At 38.1% G+C, this 27,435-nt stretch overlaps 1 protein-coding gene across 1 annotated transcript in view; it reads right to left on the reverse strand.

The window, feature by feature from the left end:
- Nucleotides 1-27,435, reverse strand: part of CDH6 (cadherin 6) — a 109,807-nt gene that overhangs the window by 20,313 nt on the left and 62,059 nt on the right. The window contains exons 3-7 of the mRNA XM_051611468.1: nucleotides 8,973-9,267; nucleotides 7,157-7,276; nucleotides 4,977-5,144; nucleotides 3,162-3,349; nucleotides 1,426-1,679 (exon numbers count right to left, since the gene is read on the reverse strand). Of these exons, the coding sequence (XP_051467428.1) occupies nucleotides 1,426-1,679; nucleotides 3,162-3,349; nucleotides 4,977-5,144; nucleotides 7,157-7,276; nucleotides 8,973-9,267 (1,025 nt within the window). The remainder of the gene's footprint in view (nucleotides 1-1,425; nucleotides 1,680-3,161; nucleotides 3,350-4,976; nucleotides 5,145-7,156; nucleotides 7,277-8,972; nucleotides 9,268-27,435) is intronic.

Raw genomic sequence — 27,435 nt, forward strand, 5'->3', positions numbered from 1 at the left:
TTGTAGTTATCACCACAGGGAAGCAGAGGGAAGCAGGGGACCACTCCCCTCACTCTCCAGTGCCATTAGATATAAAAAAGCAGGTTCATATGAAGACTGCAAGGGGACTTCCTGGGTGTCTGCCCAACCAATTTTTCATCTTCATGCTAGCATGCCCATGAAGACAAGCTATAGAAGGTGTTCACTGTATCCCTGGGCTTCACCAAAGTCATCAGTTGCTCCTTAGGTTACTATGCTCTGCTAGTCCAGAACTCCAAATAATTGTTATACGTGCTGATACAAATGAAAGCAAAACTTAATTAAAAATAGAAGGCTTAGCAGGGCATTGCATGTAAACTGAAGTCAGAAACGATTTCAGCCAGAAATGTTTTAAATTTATTTTCTTCATCTAGGAAATGACGTTGGTAATATGTATCCTTCTCACAAGACAAGCTGAGAGCTTAAAACTTACTCATGCCTCATAAACATTGTAAGGTATCTTGATGAAGGCTAGTTGTTTGCAGAAGTGCAAAGTATTGACAGACTGGATTTTTATTAAACCTGCATTGTTCTATTTTGATCTTAAGACTACTATTGCATTTCCAAGGTGCCCAACTCAGAGACATGCTGAAAATTGGCCTGGATTTAATATTGCTGTTATTTTTCACTTCCTCCTCTTACTGCCTTGTCAATAGCAATGAACTTCAATTAAAGCACTCAAATACTTAAAAGTTCTTTTATACTCTGTCCATTATGACTTAAGTCCTTCAATATGTTTTTAAATGTACTGAAACTATACATACGTTAATTTCCAAAAAAACGAAGGCTTAGGTTTAACTACTCCAACGTTACTATTTCCTCCACTTCCTCTAAAACTGGTTTATTGATTCATGGCAAGTGTAATTTATGAAATCCATGAGACTAATTCTTATCTTACTAACCTTACTCTGATACATGTGAGATCAGAGCCTGTGTGTGCGCATGAGCTGCTTTTAAGCTATTTCTACTAGCAGTTTAAAGAAAGGAAATGTAACCTCTGTTGAGCAGGTCTGGACAGATCGGAGAAGAAAGGGCAGCTGAGTCACCCCTCTCACATATAGCCAAGAAGATGCACCAGTCTGCACTGGAAAATGTTAAAGTTGGAAGCAGAACACTAGCATCTTGGTGCTCTTTATGCAGTAAATTCTTCCATGGTAGAAATAACCACAAACATTAGTCACTGAAGAGGATAGGGTATAATTCAAGATGCAAGAGCCATGCAAACACAGTCATACATCCATAGATAAGCTGAAGTGTGAGAGATAATTTACCACCTATGGTACTCCATATTTAAGCACACCTGAACAATTTCATTGTTAAAAATGTTTTGTTGGGTGTGCTGACATGAAAATAATAAAATTAAAGCAGTAAAAAATTTAGACACAAGCTGAAGTATTCTATGCTTACTTGACAGGGTTCTTTGCAGCATCTGGATCCTGAGCAGTTACTGCTCCTATTACACTGTTTATTGGAACATCTTCTTTCACTTCCATTATGTATGCTGGTCTGCTGAACACAGGGGGTTCATCCACATCCTCCACCTGAATTCTGACTGTAGCTGAGTCCTTGAATGGCCCCAGGTAAAGGAATCGAGGGTCCACATGACTATTGGTAGCTTCCACTTTCAGGATATACAGGCTTTTACTTTCAAAATCCAATGCCTGGGAAGAGAGAGAGAAAAAAAAACAACGTTTGAGGGGTCTATGGGGACTGCTGTGAATTGCAACCAGATGTGCCAAATGAAGCAGGGGATGTCATGGAGAGGCCTGTGCTACTTAATGGAAGTCTGAACTAGAATTGTAATGCCAGCAGAAAGGAGAAAGACAGGACTCTATGTTGCTGCTGAAGCATTATGAAAAAAAACCCAGACACTTTTTCAGGGAATTCTATAATTCTATGCCTGGAATTCCTAAACACCAATTAATCTCCCATCTCAGACAGCACTAACTCCTCATGCCTTGTATTGTATAGTTTTTGACATTTTGATGTTTTCTTGTCTATTCCTTGCCCCTAAGCACAGCACATTGAGGGGAAAAGATTTTCTTGAGCTGCTTGTTAAAATACTGGCATTCCATCACTGAAATGAAGCACTGTGACACCTGTTGCCTGAATATCCAGGACCACCCATCAAGGAAAACCTGATTTTACAATAGGCTATGACTATATCACACTCCCTTAAAAGTATGAAGCAGCAGCATTTAATGACTCTTTGTTATAGTACTTAGAGAAATGAGGGGAGAGACCAGTCACCCCATTTTTCCATTATGTTGTAGAAGATTCACAGATTCTGTAAGCAACAGACAGAAATTCAAACAGAGTTAGACTGATATAATAATCAGCCCCTGGAAGGCATCTCTTAGAAAACAAGTAATGACAGGTGTCGTACTGATATCAACAAGAGAGTACATGTTTGGAAAATCTACACAATGTCTATCTAGTGATGACTGAATTTGAACTGATAGGGGATGATATCTGTAACCTTATCAAGCTTGCCTGATAACCCACTGTTAAACAATATTTCTCAAACCTTTCATGACAGCCAGTGTGCAGCATAGTAGATGACGTTCACTGTAATCCAGCAAGGTGCTGGGATTTTTGTTTCTAAAGCAAAAAAACATGCTGATAGATTTATTCATTACATTTTTACAAAATGTGAATCAAAAGAAAAATAATTGTCTATGTACTTTAATAAATTAGAACTATAAAACTCAAAATCTTCTGCTAGTGCAGAACAGGCGGTGTGATACTGATTATTTCCATGGTCTTAACACAGCACCTTTCTAATAAGTGAACAAACCCTGCAGGCATCACAGGGACAAAATCACAGTTGGATGGTGTTTCCTTGAGTGATTATGTTCAGAATGGTAGAATTTTTCTCTTAGTCCTATACCAGTCCATAGATTACTTACTCCCTCGGGTCCCTCAAAGTACGTGCATTGTTTTAGTAAAGGGTAGTATAGGAGGAAGGACCTTAATTCCTTGTATGAAAGAAACTTTATATAGTTAATGTAGAGAGTCCTGACAGACAGCGTTCAAATTAACAAACACCACATGTCGCCCTGAAAATGGAAAAACAAGTATGTGCTAGATAAAGTTTTGTCTGGTATTCCCTAGGCTGGGATTAGATGTGTTAAGACGTGCACCTTTTTGACAGTTATAATTCCTTCCTGTGTGTCCTTGTCTGTGGTAACTCCAAACATGTCATATCCATCCCCCTCAGTGATGCTGTATTCAATCTCTGCGTTTTCATCCACATCAGCATCATTAGCTTTTATCCTGCCAACTGGTGAGTCAGGTGGCGTCGACTCAGGAGCTCTGAATTGGTATGTGCCTGCAGCAGACAGAGAAAGAAATTTTGTCAGTCAGACTCATGGTGTTTCAGACACCATGTCCAAGCCCACTACCCATGCTGGGCATGCACAGATGAGTTAGCAAGTCACTGTGTCTTCAGGCCTTCCTGGGGCGACAACCTTCAGCTTCTGCCTTACTTTCATGTAGATAAAACCTAACATTTTTCTACCTATTTTCTAGGATGAATGATGGGCATTTTGTTTTCCTACATACATGTATCTTTAGCAACGTATTTCCCTTTCTAAACATTATCAAGATCTCAGTTGGACACATCCAATTATATATGAAAATGTCTTGAGGTCAAAAGGCAAATACTGAGAGCTGCCAGAGGCCATGGCAGTTTAATAACTCTAAAACCAAATCCAGCCTAAATGCATATTAATAATGTGCTACATTGAATCCACCTCTGAAAAAACTCTACTTGGGGAACGCTGGCATTACAAAGCTCTATCTTTGGCTTTTATATTGAAGATACTTATGTCCAGAGATTTATAATCAACTCATTGGAGTCAAAGTGCTATATTTTCTCTTAAGTTGCTCTAATTTAAATGGAAATGCTTTGCCCACAGCTAAGCACAGACTTTGAACTTAAATGACAAGTTGCTTCCAATAACTTTCCCAGTGACTTAGCCGTCAAAGCTTGCTGATTTGTCTGATATTATCTGCAATTATTTTCTCTAACAGCTGCTCTTGACTTTGACACACACTGACACTGTGATACACACACATCACACACAGAATAGTGGTTAGACAAAGCCAAAAAAGAAGAGAGGGAAGGAAGGAAGGAAGGAAGGAAGGAAGGAAGGAAGGAAGGAAGGAAGGAAGGAAGGAAGGAAGGAAGGAAGGAAGGAAGGAAGGAAGGAAGGAAGGAAGGAAGGAAGGAAGGAAGGAAGGAAGGAAGGAAGGAAGGAAGGAAGGAAGGAAGGAAGGAAGGAAGGAAGGAAGGATAAAGTAAGATATTGTGAGCAAGATGAAAGCTGAATCACTCTGAATCATTTATGGTCATCATTAATAGAAATTACTTTATAAGAAATCTGGCTCAACTGATTTCCTTGAATATCACACAGATATCTACTAAATTATCTGAGACAGGGGAAGGAAAATACACAGAAATATCTGGTATGTTTCTGTACGTGCCTTTGTTTCTATATGCAAAGAATACAGGAAAATCCATTGAGGCAAGTGCTTCTTGGGTGTAAGTATTCGTTTTGATAGAACTGCTCTTGGGTACGTTTTATATACTTACATATGTTTCAAAACCTAAATACGTTAGATTAGAACAGATACTTTAAAATGCAGGCAACCATAAGGTGTAATAAAATATTATGGATTGAGAAATAGAGATTCAATTAGTCAAAGCTATTTAATGGGTATGAAAAATAAAGTTTCCATACATTAATTCACCTTTCAGACAGTCTACTACATCTGGAATAAAAATACTAAAGATATGATTCCCAGTTACTGCAATTAACCTTAGCATGATCATACTGCTTACTCTTTTCTTTCTTAAAGGAAGTCTGATACTCAGTAAGTTCATGACTCTAGAAAAAATAACTGAGATGAAACTGGTAAAATGGTAAAAGACAGAGAATGCAAATATTCCATACTCTGGGGGAAGCGAGGCGGATTGTCGTTTACGTCAGTCAATGTGATGTTCACAGTTGTGGTTCCTGATAATCCACCCATCTGGCCTCCCATGTCCTTAGCCTGGATGACCACTTGGTATTGCTCCCTGTTTTCACGGTCCATGTTTAGCAAAGCAGTTCTGATAATGCCTGAAAATGTGAAAATTAAAGAGGGGGAATTCACAAGTAAAGTACTGACTTTGATGGAAATTCTTATTAAAAAACACTCCAAAGCATAAAGAACAAAACCATCTCTGTGTAATAAGTAAACTTTGCCCAGGACAAATATTAACTGTTATGAGATGGCACATTAAATTACTGACTTGTCATATCCTATCTCAAGCTGCTGCCTATGTGACAGACATAATATCAGTGGCATCCTCATAAATATGTTCTGCCTATTTGTGAGCGGTGTTATTTTACATAACTATTTACTCCTTTTCTGTTCCATGCTAAAGTCTCTCACTGAACTGGAAAAAGGCTTCTTGTTCATTATAATGTGTTCCATCTTTTCTTTCCTTTTCTGACAGTATTTTTATTTTGACAGACATGGAAAAAAAACCCACAAAACCAAAAACAAGACAGAAACCTAACATCAGCAAGGCATCATTAAAGGGGCAGTACAACAACATTAAATGGGAGAAATTAATTAAGAATATTGTGAGCATCCAAGCATGTCCAATATATATATATTTGTATTTACACATTGATTAAAATGATTTTGCCAGTCACTTCCTTCTTATGAGGCCAACTCCTATTGAAATTTAAAGATTTAGATTTAGAGTGAAGAAAAAAGTTTGCCTTCCTCCTGAGTCTCCTAAGGCTAAGTAAGACCTGACTCTTTTGTAAGCAAAAAAGAGTGAAATTTAACTAGTGAAATAAATGGCAAAATCCACAGCAGCTTTTATAGAGACATTTCAGTCTAGGAGTTTTGCAATTGATTTCCATGGAAGGAAGATCAAGACTGGGGTTCATGTTGCTGCCTCTCTGTGCTCAAACAACCCTCTTGCCAAGATTATTGCTGGTGAACTCCCAGCTACATTGTACTTATTTTAACTCTGGATAGAAGAGCACATAGTGTACTATCCAAGCCAGAATGAGTGTAGCAGTGCAAAAGTCCTTGTCTGTAGAATCTCATACTTTATGCTTGAAAGGAAGCTCCTTTTGATCTTGGCTCTCTCTTCAGAATTATGTACATTTTTTCTTATACGCATGTTTTTCTTTGAGACCTCTAATCTCTCCCTCCTTTTGCCTGCCTGAGTCTCTAAGATTTATTTAAGAAACAATGCTAAAACATGATTAATTGTCTGGGGTAATCCATTCCTCTCCTGTAAGGATGCTGAGGAGAACCAATTTCTCTAGCTTCCAGCAACCTATCACAGTGGATATTCCCATTTATGGAGTTTCTTGAGATCCTTTGTTTCTTGTTCGAGAAGTTTACTATACATCTTAGGAAGAGACTAAGTAGTCAGCCAGAATTCACATGTGTAACATGCACAGGTTCCAAACCTGTCTATTATTCAGCCCATAAAATATTCCAGTCACTGTGTATAATTTAAATATCTTACAAAAACAGAACTCAGAAGTTTGGGATTCTATTTGTGTTCTTCTAGTGTAGCACGAGAGCCAATTTTACCTCTTCTATCATTATTCTTAATTAAGATTTCTTTCATAAAATTACCATTAAAATGATATGTTGCAGATGTACAGAAATTATAATTGCTTTAAACAAGTTTTGAAGAAGCAGGATGATTAAAAAAAAAGACCTGCCTGAACAAACCCTCGGTCTTAATTTAGCTATTATGAAGACCTATGAGGTTTAAGCATTTTTTTCCACACCCACCTGTTTCTCCTTTGCTTCTAAAAGCAAACCTGTTTCGTTTAATTTAAAGCATCCATGGCAGTCTCTGTAACCACTTGTTAAAAATGATTGAAAAGTGGTTTGCATCCTGTACTAATTGTATTTATTAGACTTTGCTGGTGAGATTAAAATAATGTAGGTGTCATGTTTACAGACATATAGCTCTATTAAGTTTGTCAGATTTTGCACTGAGCAAAATGTAATTTCTGTTGAAGTTTTTGTCTAATATGTCCTAGCTTGGCTTAGCATGTCATTTTGAATTACAGACGTTGTCACAGAATGACAGATAAGGTCCCCTGACCTGTCTCAGATTCAACGGAGAAATATGGTTGTCCCTGGAGAATGCTGTAGACAACTTTAGCACTGTTCCCATATGTAGGATCATCAGCATCAGTTGCAGTGACTTGCACAACAAAGGTACCTGTAATGACAAATGACAAATTAAAGAAAATAAAAGCCCAGAGCATTTTTGCATGGCCAAGACAGTTTATGATGTGCAAAAAGCATAGTTCAGGCTACAATCAAATTTGTGGCAAAAAATTAGAGATATTATTATTTTGTAGAAGTTTCTCTGTTCAAAAAGAACATAGATACAAAACCAAAATGATTGTTCATCTATCCTCAGTTCCTCAAAATACAGTTATTGATTTGATATGTAGATCTTTAAGCATATTTCTTATGAAGAAACCAAAACCCCACTCTTTCCCAGATACTGAAGGCAACTCCGAATTTGAATCTAAGTCAAGAATATACTTTTGCAAATTTACTCATGCTTTTGAGATATTTGACATAGGAATATAAATCTGTTTTTTCATGTGCCTTCTAAAGAAAGAAATGGTGTTGAATCCAAGGCAAAGTGTTTAACAAACATAAAAAATGAGCTTAGGTTTTTGCATTTAAAACTGATTTGTGAAGAAAGGATTCACTTCACATATTAAAACATGAATATTAGGTTCTCTCTTCACCTGATGAGGTTTCATCCATGTGACAAGTCCCATGAATGAGAGGAGAGAGTATGCCCCAAAGTCTTTATTTTCATATTGCTTGAGCTTTATTTTAATCTCATTCCTAATTATGATTAATTAATGCTTCTCTCCCTGGATATTATTTCAGATTAGAAATGTGCTTCTTGCAGTTCAACCATCCGTTGCTCTCTGACAAAGAAATAAAAATGACCTCCCTAAGATTCAGAGACCAAGAATTAAAACCTGTCAACTTCCTTGGAAAAGATCCAATCTTGAAACCATATTTCAAGGAAGTATTTTTTCTTTTATTGATTGATTCTTACAACTTAAAACATTTTAAATCAATAGGAAGATTTCAGAGGACTTCATTGGACTCTGGAGCTTTTTTCTGTTGCATGAAAAGAGCAACAAAGGTCATACGAGGTTAATGGCACATTTCAGAATCAGTGATGAGTTGACTCTGGTGACAGTTTTCACTCCAGAAGCCTGTACAACCACTTCTCCACATGCTGTTTTCCAGTGTGTGGATTTTTTTTGCTTGTCTGCATTTGGGGGGGGGGGGGGGGGGGTTTGTTTGATTGGTTTGGCTTGGTTTTTGTTTGTTTGTTTGGGTTTTTCTGGTTTGGGTTTGGGTTTGTTGTTTTTTCTTTCTTTTTATTTATTTTCTTTTCTTGTTTGCTTTGTTTTGTTTTGTTTTGTTTTGTTTTGTTTTGTTTTCCTTCCTGAAAGAAGGGTTGCTGAACAGACCTAGGTGTGATATGGACACTCTTAGGGGACGATGGATGACAATATTATTACATTGCTACTAAATCATGTTAACAAAACATATTAAACTCTATACAGGTGTCACGTACACAGCTTATCTCGGCTCACTTTCCCTGTGAGCTAAAGTTGATGATATTAGCTGCATTTTTTGTGGTACAACAGAGGGAGTGGATTTCATTCAGCTGACGCCTCTGATTGCAGCAAACTGTTCTCACTATTTTCCTGGAATTAGTTTTTGGTTTTTTTTAATGGAATGGTTGAGGTGCTTTTACTCCAAACTTGAAGAGTGATTATCTGCATTTGGTGCCTGTAAACTTTAGGCCTCTGATTAACTCCACACAAAGAACCCAGACCAGATACTGAAATCCATTATTAATTAGCACCTACCAACATCTGACATTTCAGGAATGCTGGCATTGTAAACATCCTTTGTAAACATTGGCTCATTGTCATTGATATCATGGATCTTAATGATGAACTCAGATTCTGGTTCCACTGGTCTTCCAGTCCTTCTGTTTATAGCCTGGGCACGGAGGATGTATACAGGCTTTTCTTCCCTGTCTAGTCTCCTTGTGGCTTGTATGTCACCAGTATTTTCATTGATAATGAAGAGGTCTCCTGCTCCATCTCCAGAAAGGATGTACTTAAGTGATCCATCTCCTTTATCCTGGTCTGAATGCAGCTGGTGGTGAAATGGGAATAAAAAAAAAGAAAGGAAAATAAATAATTGGGTCACAATTCTAGATACTTTAACTGATACCATGATACATGCTTTGCTATTATTATTACCCAGCCAAAAGGCTGCACACTGCTTTTGGGAGATGAGATTAGATATTAGATGCAGTGAATTGATATAGTTGTGTCTTGATGCTGGAATTGAAATGGCCAACAATATAATAATAAACTGCAAGGCAAAACCCATGACCTGAAGCTGTAGATCACTTTCCTAAGCTGAGCACACATCAATCAGATCTAAATGCTAGTGGGTTAGGTGGAATCCTAGTAATATGTAGGACAGAGAGGTCCTAAGTGGAAAGACATTGGAGTCAGGATTTGCAGTAAGCAGAGAATTTTAAAAATGGCCAGAACAAGCACTTCATGTGTTTAAAATCTGGGTGCTCTTCTTCATGCCCTGTGAACATTGTGCAATATACCACACGGTGTACAACATAATAAAATACTAAATACATACATGAATAGCAGATAAATACATGCATTCACAGATGTGCCAGACTTAAGTGTAAAGGCAGGCATGCATACTAGACCACTACAGCACTGGCAGTGAGGAGATCAGTTGTCTTTAGAATCTAAAGAGACAAGTACCAAGATGAAACATAGTAGGGACAGGGGAAAGAAGGGAATTATGGTAATTAGCATTCAAGGCATTGACCTTCCCAAACCACTGTCTTTTTTTCCCAGGAGTTTTATCCATCTCTTGAAATGCTGCTTAGCCCACACGCACAGTATGACAAATTAAATAATACTCTAATGGCTGTTCTTTTGAATAAGACTTATCTATACCTCCCCATATTAAAATCAAGGCAATTGTTTTACAAACAATTTATTTTGTTGTTATATTAGAGAAATGTTATGGTTTGAGTGGACCCAGCAAATTGGTGACACCTATAAGAGGAACTAGAAAGAGAGGGTCTTTAGGACCCTGAGGGACCCGAGAGGGTTGGAACAGAGAAGGGTCAGTATTCCTTCCCAGTTCCTACCATAGTTTATAAAAAACAGGAGAACAGGAAACTCAGCCCCTTTTTCCTGTGCCCTTTTTCCTTGCTGCTGGTGGTTCTTCAACTCCCCATGGGCTACCCAGAATCCAACTCTATCAGGTGCGGTGAGGAGGCATGAATCCCTCTCCTGAGGCAGCCTTGCCACAAGGGACTCTTAGCCACCAATTTCTGCAATGATTGAGATAGGTTTTAGATATATCTGTATATAAGTTTATATATCTGTTCCTCACCCCACATGTTACTCCTTTTTTTCTGCATTAGAGTAAGCTTGTTCCAGTTTCAGTTTCCAACCATGAAGTTTTTATTTCTTATTCCCCTTTTATCTTCCCTTGGGAAGGTGGAGAGGTAGTAATAGGGAGCAATTCTGCCGTCTGGTTTGTGGTTTGCCCTGACCACTAAACAGAGACAAGAAAATATTTTCTTTTTTTTTTAAATGAAACATCAAAAAGGCTTTGTAAAGTCAGGATATAGGTAATGAAATTCATGGGAAAAAATAATTTGTTAGGTGGCAACTTCCTGTAAATTTTTTATTTCATAGGAAGACATGTTTATGAGTCACTGCTTTGGTTTCACTGGGACAGAATCACAGGGCAGCCATGGAGAACAGGCCATAAGAAGCCCCAGATCAGCTGGGAGCTTAAGTCAGGGCGGCTGACCCAAGCTGATTGACAGGTGTGTTCAACACCACCTGTGCCACACTTATTATAAAGATGAGAGGTACGCTGAACTGGGGTTTGTCCCTCTTGGCTGGCCCCTCTCTCTGCTACTAGGCTGAGCATAAGCTTATACACTTTATGTTGTTTTTTTTGTATTAGTATTGTTATTTCATTAAATTTGTTTATATTTCCACCCATGGGGCTTCTTTCTTCCTGATTTTCTCAACTGGAGAGGGGACATTGGGTAAAAGAACAAGCTGCTTTCGTTTAGCCCTGTATACATGCTAAGTGAAGACAGCAAGGTGAGCTGAATGGTCTAAACCAGCTCTTTGCTTCTCTTTTTGTGCAAATAAGTCAGAAAAAAAAAAAAAGTAAAAATCTGCTTGGCTACGTAGAGACGTACTTGGCATTGCTGGATGGCATGGTTTGTAGAAGAGAAAGATTTCTATGTTGAAAGAATATTAAAAATCTTCACATAGACTTTACCAATGCGTGACTATGTCCATAGCATGCTGGAAGGGCAGTATGACAATATGCTCAATATTTTGGGCTCCCTCCAACTTTCTGCTGAGGGTACTGATATGCTGGCAACCTCCTGAGAACCGACTGGGTGGTACAGTGCTCCACTATGTGCCTATGATGCTTGCTGCATGCATCATGCAACAAATCTGCCTTTAAGGGCAAAACTCTTTCTCACCATACATTCCAAAAGTTTCCAATAATACAAAATATCAGAACTGTAGCATGTTTAATATTTAGCAGATGTGAACTCATAATTCTCTCTAGAGGGATAAAATGGTATTCCATGTAGTTTTGCACAGAGCCCTTTCTCTTGATAATAATATCAATAAACAGCTTGTATGCAGCATTTTTTGTAAGCAGATTTCAAAATCCTTCATAAAAGCAGTCAATACCATTTGTTCAATAAAAAAGTACAGAAAATGAAGTTTGTCAGGAGGCTAGTCTTGGAACCAGGAACTCGTTCTTGGAACTCGGGTCTCCAGAGTTACTTTCAGTTGGCCCATACGCTCAGCCATAGAGCCTAGAGGTATTGTATGAACTACTAGGTATAACCTCATCCTTTAACAAGTATCTGTTAGACCTGCTTGCTAAAAAGTCAGACTAGAAGTCTACTGAGGAAAGTAATTTCAACTAGATATTTGAGTATAATTTTCCTCATAAGTAGCCTGCAACAGAAAAGGCATGAAAATAATTTTGTCTTTTAAACTGTGTACTCCTTATGTTGGTTTCACATAAAAAAATCAACTTTTGTTTGCCTTGAAAACCTCTTTAATATATTGGGACAAAAACAGCCCTCAGTAAGAGACTATAATTAATTCTTATGAATTGTGGAATAATGCTGTTGTGTAACTTCTTCCAGGCTGAACTCCCAAACTTGTTTTCATCATAATTTTAATTAAACCTGGTTTCAGTGGAAAAGGCAGCCAAAAAGAGGTCATTCTAGAAAAGGTTTTGGAACCACTGGGAATTGTCTTCTATAATATCCTTTACCCAGCCTAAACTACCTTAGGATCTAAAAGTAGAAATGTGTATGATTTTCTTGAAGTCCACATTTTATGAATTTTTTACTCATTCTCCATAATTAATTCACCTGTATGAGATCAGCTGTGACTCTGGATATCAAGACAAAGTATATTTCTGTGTCATGAGTCATCAACTTAAAGAATGAGGTGACTTTCCTCAAAGGTTCAATCTCTAGCCCTTCAGCAAAAGCACTGACTTCTGTAAACAAACATTCCCTCCGACAAGCTCCTCTCCAAACTTAATATCTTCAGCTTTACAGCTCTCCTAGGACAAGACAAAACCAACTAGGTGCTTGGTTGGTGAGACTGTATGTGGGTTATTAACTGTGAGAGTAAGACTTGAGGGAGGCCGTGTCCTGTGTACCACTGTATGGTATGTAGAGCTAAGGGTGATGCAGTGCCTGTTCTTCAAGCCAGCAGTGAATTTACTGTGTGTGTCACCATGTGTGGCCTCAAGAACCTGATTCACAAAGGGTCTCAAAAGGTGTGATTTCAGTAAAGTAGAGCACTGGTCTCTAACTGCATGTCATCGAGTTATTTGAAGGATAGGCCTGTATCACAACACCAGCATCAACAGTTTAATAGCTGGGAAAAAATAGTTCCTGTTTTATTCCCTTCTCTTCAGAAATAAAAATTGTTTGTAAATATTAGAAAAGCCAGGCAGATATCTTGAAAAGTTTCTCATAGATGATAAATTTCTAACAGTCACCTGTAAGAAAAATATCCAAAAAGAATTTTTTTATTTTAGATTATGTTGTCTGTGCTTGATCGTTTGATAGGTAGAAACATTTTATCCACACAAATAAATTTTTTAATTTTTTTTTCTTAAGAGCCAATTTATCTTGGATGCAATATTTTGTTTGTGTGACCTATATGAAGGGGTAAATTGCTACTGCAGTCATGTTTAAAAAAATAAAAATGGGAATAAAATTAAAGGAGAAAAAAATGGTGCAAATTGAGGCCTAAAGAAGAGCCAGGAGGCGAGATGCACTAAAATACAGTTTTGTATAGAAAACATAATATCGTAGTTAGGTTATTTTGATTAAATTACTTGTAATAACAAACTCCCTTTCCTTTTCAACTGAAGTTATTTTTCACTACTCAGGTATTTATTATAAAGGAAGTTTGCTTTGATTAGATATATGTAAAAATTATAATGTAGATGCTTTTAGCAGGACTGACCCTAGCCAAGGCAAGATACTCTAGTTTCGGTCTGTGTGCTAAATTCCGTTGCAAAAGCGTGTCCATTATCCTCTGCATAAAGTTGGTCAGATAAATGAGTTATGGCAGGTAGTCATGAGATAGAGTAGAAGTGTCTTGGGATTCAGTGCTCATTTGATCTGAGCTGTATCATAGTACCATTCTGCAAGACAGTTACTTCAGCCAAAGAGTTTCAGGATTCTATGTAAAAGTAGATATTTTTTTATTTCTATAGGAACTTAGGGTTATTCAATGGCATTCATTTCAATTGGTGACTGAGCTGAGCAATGCCCCAAAGGTAAGCAAAATTGTGGAGAAGTGTGTCTATGAAATAAAAAGTAGAAGCATCAGCAATTGCACTATATTAATATTATAGTAAATTGATGCTTTCAGAATCTAATCTAGACACTTTTGTGAAATTGTCCATCAATCACTGGCTAAGGCTGAGGATGAATGGCAAATTAAATATTTTACTATGCCATAGGCATACTTTTACTCATTCTACTTTAATACCACTATTAAGTGAACCATCTGGTTTGCTTATAATGACTTACAGTCAGATAAAAACTGCCCAGCCTCTGTCTGTCTTCTGCCCCCTCCTAAAAAATGTCCTGGACCAAAACATTCAAATTACAGATGTCTGAAAACAGGCAAGTCTCCACACCTCCAGGAAGAGGTGTTCAAAGTGCATCCGAGACTTCAGCATTGTCTGCCTGTATTTGACATTCTTCTTGATTGTTTGCTTTTTAAATTTGGCACAATCTGGAGTAGCCGCCTCCTCCACAGTGTCTCTGGCAGAGAACATGCCAGAGAGTCGAGAGCAGTAGCAATGGGGTATCTTCAGCACAAAAAAACCTGAAAAGGTAAGTGAAAGCTGTGCTCAAAGTATTTGTACTGGGAGCACTTTTTAAAAAATGTCTGGAGTGAATATATTTACAGCACTTCTGTTCATCTCCAATAGATAGTATTGCTTCATTTTAAAACAACACTCCAGGAGAATTTTACCTGGGTTATAGAAATTGAGTTTGACTAAGGCTACACACACAGGAATTATTTCATCAAAGAAGCAATGAGAAGAATTTCAGGGTGTCTTTCATGTACTTTTACAATAAGACTATAAACTAATATGTCATGAAAACAGCAGCTCCAATTAGCATTAAGTTGTACAACTCGTTTTTGTCCATCTCTGGTATTATAAAGTCATGACCTGTACTCCAAAATGTTGGCAGCACTTTAAAAAGAAGCAGTGAAAATGTTTTTGAACAGAGGTTAGGGATGGGCCCCTGGGTTGGACAGAGAAGGGTCTGGCAGCCAGGGTCTGTCCCACCAGATGGTGGCACAGGGGCTGCCCCAGCTCAGGGCATGGAGCACCTCCCTGGGGATGGGGACAGGCCAAGGTCAGGTCAGGAGGTGGGCCTGCCAGTGAGCCTGGCTCAGCAGGGCCCATAGCTGGGCAGGGCTGTGGGGAGATGGAGACCAGCCCTGCTGTGGCTTCACTGGGGCAGGGGCCTGACATGGCATCCTGGGGTGTGGGCAGGTGGGGGCAGCCCTGGGCCTGGGCAGTGACAGTCACGGCTGGCAGAACCTCAGGGCCATTTTCTAACCATGCTACATTCACCTTGATATGAAACTGTATGAAACAGCAGTATCAAAACTGTGTAATGAAAGTGTAGATCTCATATCTCTTAATATGCTAAGGCTAAGTGCTAACTTTTTTAGTGTGTTTAAGTAGAGAGAGAGAAGCAGCTTTCTAGCACACATATTTGTAACAAGATTGTACTAAAAATGTACTTTTATAACGGTGATAATAAAATTCCAAAAAAATTGAAATTGCAAGCTATGGATATTCTCCAGAATGAACTACATCCCTCTTCTGCCATGCTCTGTAACACTGATTTAAAGAGCATAGTTAAACTTGTTAATGAAGTGGCTTTAGGTTATGCAAGATAGTTGTAAACTGCAGTTTAGCTTCCACTAATGTCATATTGCTGGTTATGGTACCTGGTAATTTGGTGGGTGAGATGTTTTTCCATTCACCCTGCAGACCAAGTTTGGTTTCTTGCTGTGAATATAATGCCCTGCTTGCTGGATTTCAGAGCCATTACTGAAGCTCTGCAAAGATCAAAGTCAAATGACCTTGGGATGTACACACTGAACCATCAACCTGCAATTATCCAGATACAAGCTGCCTATTGCATTTTCCTATTTGTTTGTATTTATAAGAAGAACTTGCTATTCTGTGGTTTCTGTGGTCACATATTTTGTCTCCTAACACAGTAACGGACACCAATTATTAAAATAGTAAGTAGGCAGTTGGTAGATAGCTAACAAAAAGAATCATGGGTTTACTCTTGGCAGTATTCATAGCACGTGATTTCACTCCAAATGGAATAGGTCTGAACAGCAGAGTTGGGTCTAGTAATGAACAAATTCAATCACCTGTATTGCTTGAGGTTACACAGTGCGTTAGTAAAGCATTCAGAAAAACTAAAGCACTCAAAACGAAACTGCTAATACTATAATATTGCACACAGTTTCTGTTGCAGAATAATAACAACCTTGCACTGCTCCCTGTCTCTTCTGGTGCTCTGAATCCCTGTAGTATCAATCAGCTTCCTCAATATCATAATCAACATCATCAAGATCATCACATGATTAGTACCAATTTTTTTGCTTCACTCAGTGACTCTATGTAGAAGGAAAATGGCATGATTTTTGCACATTAGGTAATAAGTATTTTTGTGTATTTTGCTGAAGTCTAAGCATAGACTCCTTCCTAATATACAAAAAAATACCCTCAAAACACTGTATTCCATATACCTACACATGTATTATTTCATGTATCATCAGGGAAAATGCCTACACAAATTATTGATTTCAAGCCATAAAAGATCCTTTCTGCATAAAAGATATTCCACAAGGTCCAGCATCACCGGAAATGACACATTTCCTGTGGATGTGTGTGCCATATGCTGTGGCTTCAATTATGCCAAGCTTTGGTTCCTTTCATAGTCCAAATAACCTCTCTATCTGACTCATCTCTGAGGCAGTGTCCTGCTTTCCTTCATTTCACTTATCCCACTGCATGTTTTTTTATACTTTCTGCTGTCTGTATCCTTGAAACCTCTTGAGTGCACTACTTCTTGTGTTCCCTAATTACTGGCTGAAGAAGAGACAGCATGAGCTGCAGTTGGTGGTGACTTATATGTGTATTTATGGAACAGCCAGCTGACAGTCAAGGCACAATGTTGGTTTATTTGCCTTATGCAGCCACTGTTCTTCCAAACTATGTATGGCATTAATTACTTTTGACATCTTTATTCCTCTATAAAACTTAATTGAAAGTGGTTAATGGACTTAACTATTTTAGTGATGAATGCAGAGAGATAGAGGCTAAAGCACTGAAGCTATTTATCTGCTCAGGTCAGAGATCTGGAAGGTTATGTCAGGACTTAGATGTCTACACTTAGGGACTGCTATTTAAAAAATTTAGCTTAAATTTCTGTTAAAAATGGCAGGATAGATGCTATAAAAGAATTTGGAAGACAATAGGAGAAAGGCGCTTCACTGTTTACAGGTTTTCTTGGTGTTTAGAGAAACTAGAAGAGGTAATTCCTCTACGTTCTTAGATAAGGTAGTTTGAAGATTATATGAAGATTTTTACTCTGCATCATCAAAAGAGCTGGAGAGCCAGAGTCTGAAGTACGATTCAAGAACTGTAATTTTCAAAGAAAATAAAACAATGAAAAAAAATTTGACAAGGTTACAAAAGTAATGCAAGCAGATTGAGCCTTAACAGATCACAGTACCACGATTCCAGATGTACAACTGTCAGAAGCAGCACTTCCATATAGGGGCATAATTTAGGCTACTACAACAGGGGCTTAGAATAGATTCCAGCTTTTTTATATCTTCTATTAACCCAAGATCTGCTGTTCTAAGTAATCAATAGTCTTCATAGTTCACTTTCTTGACCTGACATGCCATGCTTTGTAGAATACTTAAATTAGTAAGTAATTAGTTTATTATAGTATCTACAGTTGCTATACTATAGTTAATAAAGTAAACCTAAGTATGGCTCAGTGTAACTGCTTCCTAACTGTTCATTAATGCAGGTTTAACTTTGTTACTTCCCACCATTACTAGTGAAGGAAAAGCTGCATCTGGTACCAGGGCTTATTTGAAGAAATCACTGCTCTGGTGACTAGAAAGAATCTTGTTTCCCAGATTGGATGTGCTGTTCTTGTACCTAGAATTATTTTCCTGTTTTAAAAACTTCCTCCTACTTACATACATTCTTCCTCCTCCAACATTTATAGATAATTATCCCACATGCTCATTATTTTTCTTTGCTAGGCTACAAGCCTATATACAGTCTCTGCTTGCAAAATAGGCACTTCAAAGTCCTTAAATGGAATCCTGTTTACAATCCCAATCCCTCGTTTTCAAGTAATGTGGATTCCAAAAAGAGCCAGTGAAGAAAAGGCCAGATAGAAAAGGCTGATGATCCTAGTAATTTTTCTTGCTACATTTCTATTGGCCTTCCTTCTGTATGGATGCATACACGTCTTTGAACAAAGACTTTGTTCTATAAAAGTTTGTATAGCAGCACCAGACATTCTTTAAATCCTGGCTCATTCAGCTGTGGAATTTTATTAATATAAAACTACATAACAGGCTGTGGGTTTATATAAAGTTCATGTCTCCAGGCTACTTTGTTTACAGAAAGCCATATCATCCCTGATTGTGTGGAACCAGGTAGATTGGAAGAAAAACTCAGTACAAATTGAAATAATTTTTTAAAATTACAAAGGATGTAGGGATCCAATATTTGAACTATTAAAATGTAAATCCAGTGTTTTGTCAAAATAATCACCTCAGCGTATAATAGGCAAAGGGTAAAATAATAATGCCCACTAAGTGCTTGCTTTAACCTAAGTACTGGCTCTTAGCTCTCACCCTGAGGTTTTTCCACACAAAAAAAAGGCATGAGGTTCAATGAGAAAAAAAAAAAAGAAAAAGAAAAAAAAAATGTTCCCACTGCAAAAGGGTAAAAAAGCTAGATGTCAGATAGAAATGTACAGTAACAGCTCTATCATTTGTAAAAAAATAGATTGTTCTGATATCAAGAACTACAGGAATTAAAAAAAAATCGCAAAACCTATAAAAAAACCCACCAGGATGATGCTATCTTTATTTCTTGAGAGTATCAAAATGTCAGTGAACTTTCTCATTCACTCTCAAAAGTGTGCCAGTCTATCCCTGTAAATGAATTACACTAGGAGAAGCGAAAGACAGTTTTGTGCTGCTGAACAACTTCAGAAAATGAATGGATCAAAAAGCAACAAGTGCATTTCAAGATTCAGAAACAACCAAGTACTCAGAAGGAAAACTGAGAATAAAATGGTGATATCTGATTTCAAAATAATCAAAAAGAACATAGAACACTATAATAAGAATATAGGGTGCTGGAGTTAAAAAAAAAAAAAAAAAAAAAAAAAAAAGGTATAGAGCATAAAAGACACTGGAATAAGAATTTATTCATTAGATCAGGGAGAAGAGGCAAAATTCTCTCACTTTGGAGCCTCCAAGATCATGCCCTCCAGGCAGGGTGGAAGGCTCCTTTCCATCTCTTTTTGTGAGGGCTATATGTGTTGCTTCATGGCCTGCAGAATTGTGTTCAGCTCAGGGGCCCCAACATAAAGGGGACATGGAGCTCTTGAAGCAAGTCCAGAGGAGAGCCCTGAAGATGATCAAGGGCTGGAGCACCTCTCCTGCAAAGATAGGTTGAGGGAGCTGGGACTTTTCAGCCTGGAAAGGAGAAGGCTCCAGGGAGACCCTATAGCAGCCTTCCATTACCTGAAGGAGACTACAGGAAAGCTGGGGATGGGCTTTTTACAAGGCTATGTAGTGATAGGATGAGGGGTAATGGCTTAAATATGGAAGAGGGTAGATTTAGATTAGGCATTAGGAAGAAATACTTTAGTGTGAAGGTGGTGAGACACTGGAGCAGGTTGTCCAGGGAAATTGTGGCTGCTCCCTCCCTGGAAGTGTTCAAGGCCAGGCTGGATGGGACTTTGAGCAACCTGGGCTAGTGGGAGGTGTCACTTCCCATGTAGAGGGGTTGGAACTAGGTGATCTTTAAGGTTTCTTCCAACCCAAACCATTCTATGATTTTAACTGTATGAAGCTAAGATTAAACATCCATACTCTGGTGACTCACACCTTTATTACACACCCTTCAAAATCACAAATGGATTTTCTGAGCTGAAGTGCAAACAAGCTGCCACAGCTAATCAGCTTTGCAAAAAAATAAATTTGAAAGTGTCAATCCTTTCAGCATTGCCTAAGTCCTATCAACTCTTTTCCTTCCTGGGTTCCCCAGCTGCTACTCTTCATTGTCTTTAAACAAGCACAATGACACAAGAGCTTTTGTCCTGCACTGCAGTACCTCAAACTAGAAAAATTCCTTACTCTGTTGGCCCTTCTCTCTAGGGGCAACTTCTTATCAGATCTTAAGAAATATTTAGCAAATAGCAAAACTTTAAAAGAGGTAAAGGTGCCTCCATGTTCTCCTGAGAGAACACTCAGCTCTTTTGTGGTAATGCAGTTTTGTTTGTTGTTCCTTCTGTTTTCTCTAAGCACAGTTATAGCAGCAATTTACCAAGTTTTGCCTTTACAGAGACAAACAGGTCTTTATAAGACACAAAAGACTTTGTTGTCAAGTCTGACCATACATACTGGCCCTTGAATGTCCTGTTCTATTATCAAGCTTCTTGCTTTTCTTCGAACTACTGCATAACAGTGCGAAAGATAGCCAATTGTTCTTTTAGACTCTTAAGGAACTCAAAATAGTTCAGCCTATGAGTAATAACTAACCATTCACTTAAAAAAAAAATAAATAAAAAAAATTAAAAAATCCCTGGTTGTAAACTCTGGATTCATTATGCCTTTGTCTGAAGGATTAAAGAGCCCTCTTCAGCTAAACAGTACTGATGGTAACAAAAGAGATTGTTCAGACTTCTGGAATTACCCTCACAAAAGCTGGAGATCTGGTTGTTCTCTTAAGGGAGGCCGGGCAATTTAAAAAACTGGTTTATGCTTTTCGGTCCATCTCTTTCAGCATCTGACATTTCTTTGTCACACTGACCATAATCCATATTTGCTAGTGTTTTTAAACTGTGTGGTAGTGTTGTACCGAAACAGTACCTGGTAAACATAAGGACTGGTTTTAATTGAAGCATCAGCATTCACATGCTAAAAAGCATAAGGGCCCAGACTTGTCATACGCTAGCTCAGGTACTAAGAAAACCCTCTTACATTAACAGCTGAGCGGAAGATTAAGAGAGCTTAAAATTATTTTCTTACCTAGTGTTTGTATTTCAGTGATCAGGAATTAAAATTCAAGCCTTTGAATACTTGAATGCCATAAAGAGCTGTGCAAGTAATTTGGTTTTAGGGGACAGACTTTCTCATCACTGCAAATTTACCACCATAACTGAATAGCCAGCCATTGGATTAAAGAGTGGGTCTTAAAGACTAAATGGGAATATTAGTTTGAGGAATCACTGATTAATTCCTTGGTATAAACAAAAATACAAATGTGCAGTGAAACACATTGAAGTGTGACTCTGACAAAACACAAGATACGAAAGGTAAAGATAGGCATGTAGCCACAAATACAGGGCTGGCAGGTTTTAATATTGTTTCTGTCACAATCTTCCTGTCTGATCTTAGACAGATCACTATTTGATGCTTCTACATTCTCCCTGAAGTAAGATGTGGGTTGTTAACTATGTCCAGTTCTGTATGTAATGATTATAACATGATTTGAGAGCCTTGGGTGTAATTTGTTCTGTGTTAGTGTGTGGAGAGACTGAGGATTGTTTAACCAGAGTAAAGATGAGCAATACTGTGACTTTGCTGCAGCCTGCTGCATTTAGAGGGTGGAGGGATGGCCTGTTCCTAATTCAGCTGCAATGCCAGAAAATCCAATGGCTCTCAGGAGTTTGCTATTATCCACCAGCTGAAGGTTACTGTCATCACAGGTAAGCCAAGGGATGGGGTCCTTAGGGGAATTTCTGCATTCTGGGGCTGTCTGTATTAGCTCAAATAACATTTTGAGGTATCTTAAGACTTTGTGGTGAAGTGAAAAGGAGTGTCTGTGCTTTTATTTTGACTGGGTGAGCTGTGGGGTTACGGAAAATTAAGTGCCTAAATTGCAGTGCCTTTCAATGGGAATACAGTGAGTCCTTAAAGAAATGCATGCCTCCTTTGGAAATCTATTCCTTAAACCCCCATATTTCAGTAAGAATTGTTCATACAATTCAAGAGCACCAACTTTTGTTACAGCTTTTTTCCAAGTCAGAGCAAAATAGCTCCTACATCCTAATATCCTTTCGTATCTAAAAGACAGGTATGTGCACAGGAAAAGGCACCTACAACACAGTTTATGTACTTCCAATGTTTAAGCTTACTAATTAATATATAAACTATATACCATTTTCCTTTATTTGCAAGAAAAGATACTGATTTGAGCCAAAAGGCCCAGATACATGTCTTATCTTAAAAAACTTACACAGCAAAAAAATCCCAACATATGAGTGTTTTTGTGTACCCAGCCACTTTATGGCAGAAGGGTTTTGTGAGTTTGATATAAATATTTGTCAGTTAGTTTGAAGGACTTCGACTGACTATAATGGCAGTTCTGTCCTGTACTGTATTACTCAATCGAAAAAAGGAACTCAGATAGTAGCAGATGACAGTAGGTATTCTACTGAGATTAGGAGATAATACTTTTTTCAAAAAAAAGTGCGTTCAGCAAACATGCCCTTCAATAATGAATTTGTTTGAGTATATGTTCCTTAATCTCTAAATTATGTGATGTGTGTATTTAGTGAAATCAGTCTGTATTATATAGCCAGCTTTGATTGCCTTTAATTCTCAGGGAATTCACCCAGGGACAACTGCTTACTCTTGATCAGTCATAAAAATTATTGATTTCATCACTGAGAAAATGTTTTCTTTGAACTCATGAACTTTCAAAAAGGCCTCAAAATTATATGGTAGGCAAATACAGCATCTTCAGTGAGCTATATGAACAAGCACATTTCTAATTCAGTGCAAACATCTATTCTCCTATGTCAGTAGGGATGAATATATCTCAAAGATGATCTAGTAAAAAAAACCACAAAACAAACCAAAAACACCCTTTGGCCTAACATCCAGAAATGTTTTTTACTGGGATAGAGTTGAATAAAACATCAGGCTTCTTCAGTAAGTAACAGCTCCTGACTACTCCCTGATGGATGTGCTTGAAAGCAAATGCTCATCCTTTGCTTACTGAGAAAGGTGACCCTTTAGTATTTTAAGCACTTGATGCTGAAAATCAAATCCTGAAATATGTGTATGAATTTTATATGCTATATAAAATGTGTGTGGCAGGGAGGAAAGCAGGGAGATGGGGAAGGGAGGATATAGACAAACAATAAAACAAATGAGAACCCACATTCAGATTTAAATGAAGACTTAAGAAGGAAATTAATTCATATCCTCAGGTTTAGTTGATAATCTATTTAATCTGTCTGCATTTTAATCTGTTTGCATACCTGGATCAACTAGTTCTACAGTTCAGAAACTGGGGAAAAGTATGTCCATGCTACCATGTTCCAAACTTTGTTTCTAAACAAAAGTTTGCACCATGTAAACAGATAATTAAGGATTTGTGTAAGACAGCAGGTACAATCTAAAGGGCTGCACATTTACATCTCAACAGGACCCTCTTGAGGAAGGCTGCTTGATTAGAAATTTGTGTATGGGAAACCATGGCCAAGGCTGCAATCGAGTACATTGTTCTTTCACAATCCTCCAAGTGTATTAGTCAGGCTGTGATGGGATAGCTCATATGACTTGAAAGCCAAAACAGAAGGATGTAGGCCCTTTAGAAAGGCCAGACCAGGAAGACAAGGAGGTGAATTAGCAAAAGATCAGCTCAAATAGATGGAGCTTTGCTTTGGAACAGGTGAAAAATCAGCCAAGTGATTGTGGAGAAGAGGCCAGACCAACACAAGACATCACAATAGGCATCTGTTACAGTCTGCCTGCTCAAAGAGATTAAGTAGACAAAGCCTTCTTTAGACAGATGAAGGAAACCCTATGGTTGCAGGCCATAGTACTCACGGGGTACCTTAATCATTCAGATGTTTGCTGGAAGGGCAATATGTCTGTGTGCAAGCAACTTAGGTTTATGCATCATATAATAAGACCATTTCTTGACCCAGGTGATTGATGAGTTGACCAGAGGATGCATTATGTTGAACCCGTACTCATTAATAAAAAAGAACCGCTCAGAGATGTGAAAGTGCAATTTGCCAACAGTCCCCAAAGATCTCTAAGCCTAGCAGAAAATTCTGATGGAGCGAAGCATTATCCACAGCAGACAAAAACCAATACCTTACTAGCCTTTTAAGTAAATTGGACAAATTCAGTTCCATAGGACAACTTTCGATGCATCTGAAAATGGTGATGATTTTTATTTTTTTTTTCTGTAATATCTGAAAAGCCATAGTGATTGAGGAAGGTTCTTAGAACTGAAATAAGGAAAGTAACACCCATTCTACAGAAGGGCAAGAAGAAGAATCTGGGAACTAGAGACTGGCCAGATATACTTCAGTTCCAGGGAAGTTTATAAAGCAAATCCCCTTGGAGGCTAAATCCAGGTACAAGAAGAAAAGGGAGGTGATTTGAAACATGTAGCATGTATTTAGTAGTGGAAAATCACGCTTAACTAACCAGATTGTCTTCCATAAAGGCAGAGATGGTGCAGTGGACAAGTAGAGAGCAGTGGACATTGCATGGCTTTAGCAAGACCAGTCTCCCATAATATCCTGATAGACAAATCAGTGTGATATGGACTGAAAAAATGTCCAATAAGGGGTGTGAAAAATTGACTGGATAGCCATGCTCAAAGTGTCATTATCTGTAGTATGAAGTCTAACTGGTGGGTGATTTCTAGTGATGTTTCTCTGGGGTTGATACTAGGGATTAGTGCTGACTAACATGTTTATTAATGACTAAAATAATGGAATTCATCCTCATAAGTTTTTCAAATAATACAAAGATTGAGGTTGCTTGGGAGAAGCATTCTCAATAGTGAGAAGGTAGAGCTGCTGTCTGGAAGGACTTCAGCCTGGAGAAACAGACTGATGCAAACATCACGAAGTTCAGAACAGGCAAATGTGAAGTCCTTCATCTATGCTGGAATAATTCCTTGCAGCAGCGCAGACTGGATAGAAAATAGTTTTGCAGTGAAGTATCTGGACGTTCCAGTAGACAAGAAATTGAACAAGAATCAGCAGTGCGAGAAAGCCAACTGGTTTGTTTCAGTGGAAGTATAGCCTGTTGATTGAGGGTGTTGATCATTCAGAGTTTGTGGGAACAGAGCTGGAGTATTGTGTCTAGTTTTGTCCCTCCTCTGCACATGAAAGACATTATCACATTGCAATGAATTTATAGGAGGGTCACTGAGAACGTTAGAGGGACTGGAGCATATGGTGCATGAAGAGAGGAGAGAGAAATTGTTTTATTTAGAATTGAGAAGAGAAGGCTTATTGTTGTTTACAGTTAACTAATGTGAGATTGTAAAGAAGGTAGAGCTAAAGAAGGCAGCAGTAGGATGAGAGGCAATAGACAAAAGTTGCAATGAGGGAAGTTCTGATGAGGTATTAGGAGGAAAAAAAAAAGGAAAAAAAAAGAAAGGAAAGATGCTTAAGGAGTGAGAGAAGTGCCAGAGAAGCTGTGGAATCTCCATCCTTGGATATACATAAAACTTGACCAGACACTGAGCAACCTACTCTAATTGGACCTGCTCTCTGAGCAAGGGTTATACCAGAAAGCCTTTAGGGGTTTCTTCCAGCTTTAATTATTCCATGATTCTATCTGGCAGGAGTGATATTCAATCCCAGGCTTAAGTAAGAGCTCAAAATCCAACCCTGCCTGTCTAGGAAAGTGGGTTCATTTTGAATTGAAATCCTGTAATTCTTTTGTTGAGAATATTTGTGTCTACACTCTCCCAATTATATCCTATCTAGTATTAATGAAAGAAAATAATTCTCTCTGAAGAACATATAATTGGGGTGATCATATAAGTCTGAATAATCTAAAAGGAATTTTTCATAAAATATTTTCTGTGGGTATAATAATAGATATTTGCATGAGCTGGGTTTATCAGGTGAATGGTGTAGACCCTGACAGGCCTTGTGATTTGGAAATAGCATGAGGCTCAAGCTCACACCAGTGTACAATTGCCATGGATATACACACAAGAGTTTTCATCCATAAGGCATTAACTCTATTCCCTATGTGTACAGAACATTCTGTGAGGAATTTTAACAGTTGTAAACAGTGTTAACTCTGCTTTAAGCAACTGACCTGAGATGTGTAAAACCACAGAAAGAGCATGGAGTGGAAAGAAGCTATGAATGCTCTGAAACCTCTGTTTGCATGCCCTTTAATTCCTCTACCCATGCCCCAATGAGCTTGATTGCAAGGGCTGCTAGGTAGGAGGAAGCATGTCATAGAGCCAAAGGTACAGTTATATTGTTTGGTTCTGTCTTTTAGGGAGAACTTAACCTTTCATTGATGATAACATGATGCTAAACATTGAAGTTACAGCAATGACTTGGCTTCACTTGATGTTGCTGTCCAACATGAAGATACAGTATGGGCAAAGCTGACAAACATGCTAAAGATGGCTGAATGATTGTTTTGTCAGCTTGTGCAGAACACTAAAACCTTCTATGTTAAAACAGACATCTAGTGGTGAAATACCGCTTGATGTTTCACAAAGAGACAAAGTAAGAAATAGTGCCAGGTAAGAGATATTCCCATACAGAGAGGCCACTTCAGCTGAGCTCTTCGGGAGCCCTGCTCTGTATATGCAAGTTGAGGGTGAAGGACTGCAGTCTTCTTTGTGTGATAAGACTCCAAAAGAAACAAGTCTGAAAAGAAAACAGTGGGAATAATAGTTGTAGCAGTAACCTTTGCTGATCTGTTTTTCTCCTTCTTTAATGTACAAATTTAACTTCCAGTTCACTCAGTGTTTTATTTCTTTTCAATTTTTATTTTATTTTTGTAAAATTAGAAGACAGAAAGGATTGATATTTTTCCTTTGTCCTTTCCTTCCAGAGGGTGATTCTTCTCTTTCCTTCATCTGCCACCTCACACTTTCACAATAACTACAAGCTTCAATGAATCCTGAAGTACTTGCAAGTGCATGCTGAGGTTTGTTTCACCCCATTAATGGTGAAAGCAAGTCACAGTCTGCATTAGTGCATAGGGATCAGCAGTAGCTATTCACATCACAACACATTTTCAGTTTGTGTTTTGAAACATTACACTGACTGACCACATCTCTCAGTCTGCTGTTGTCCCACTGTGAACCTGTGTTCACCAGTGAGGGAAATAGCAGCAAAACAAAAGGGAGTCACAGGCAATATGAGTTTCATTTAATAAAAAGCTTTCTCTAAGCTTTATGGTTTAATATTTTTGGTCAGCCAACGGTAAACAACAAATGGTGGAAAAACAATGGTTCTTTGTCTGGACCCTGAAAGAGAGATTTTATTTTTTTTGCTGTTGCTAGCCTGCAAGTACTGTATTAATGACACTGAAGCTTTATAGTGAGGACTTTGCCGTGCTGTACAAACAAATAAGAGAA

This window comes from Apus apus, chromosome 2 (genome assembly GCF_020740795.1).
Source record: "Apus apus isolate bApuApu2 chromosome 2, bApuApu2.pri.cur, whole genome shotgun sequence".
Taxonomy (NCBI): domain Eukaryota; kingdom Metazoa; phylum Chordata; class Aves; order Apodiformes; family Apodidae; genus Apus; species Apus apus.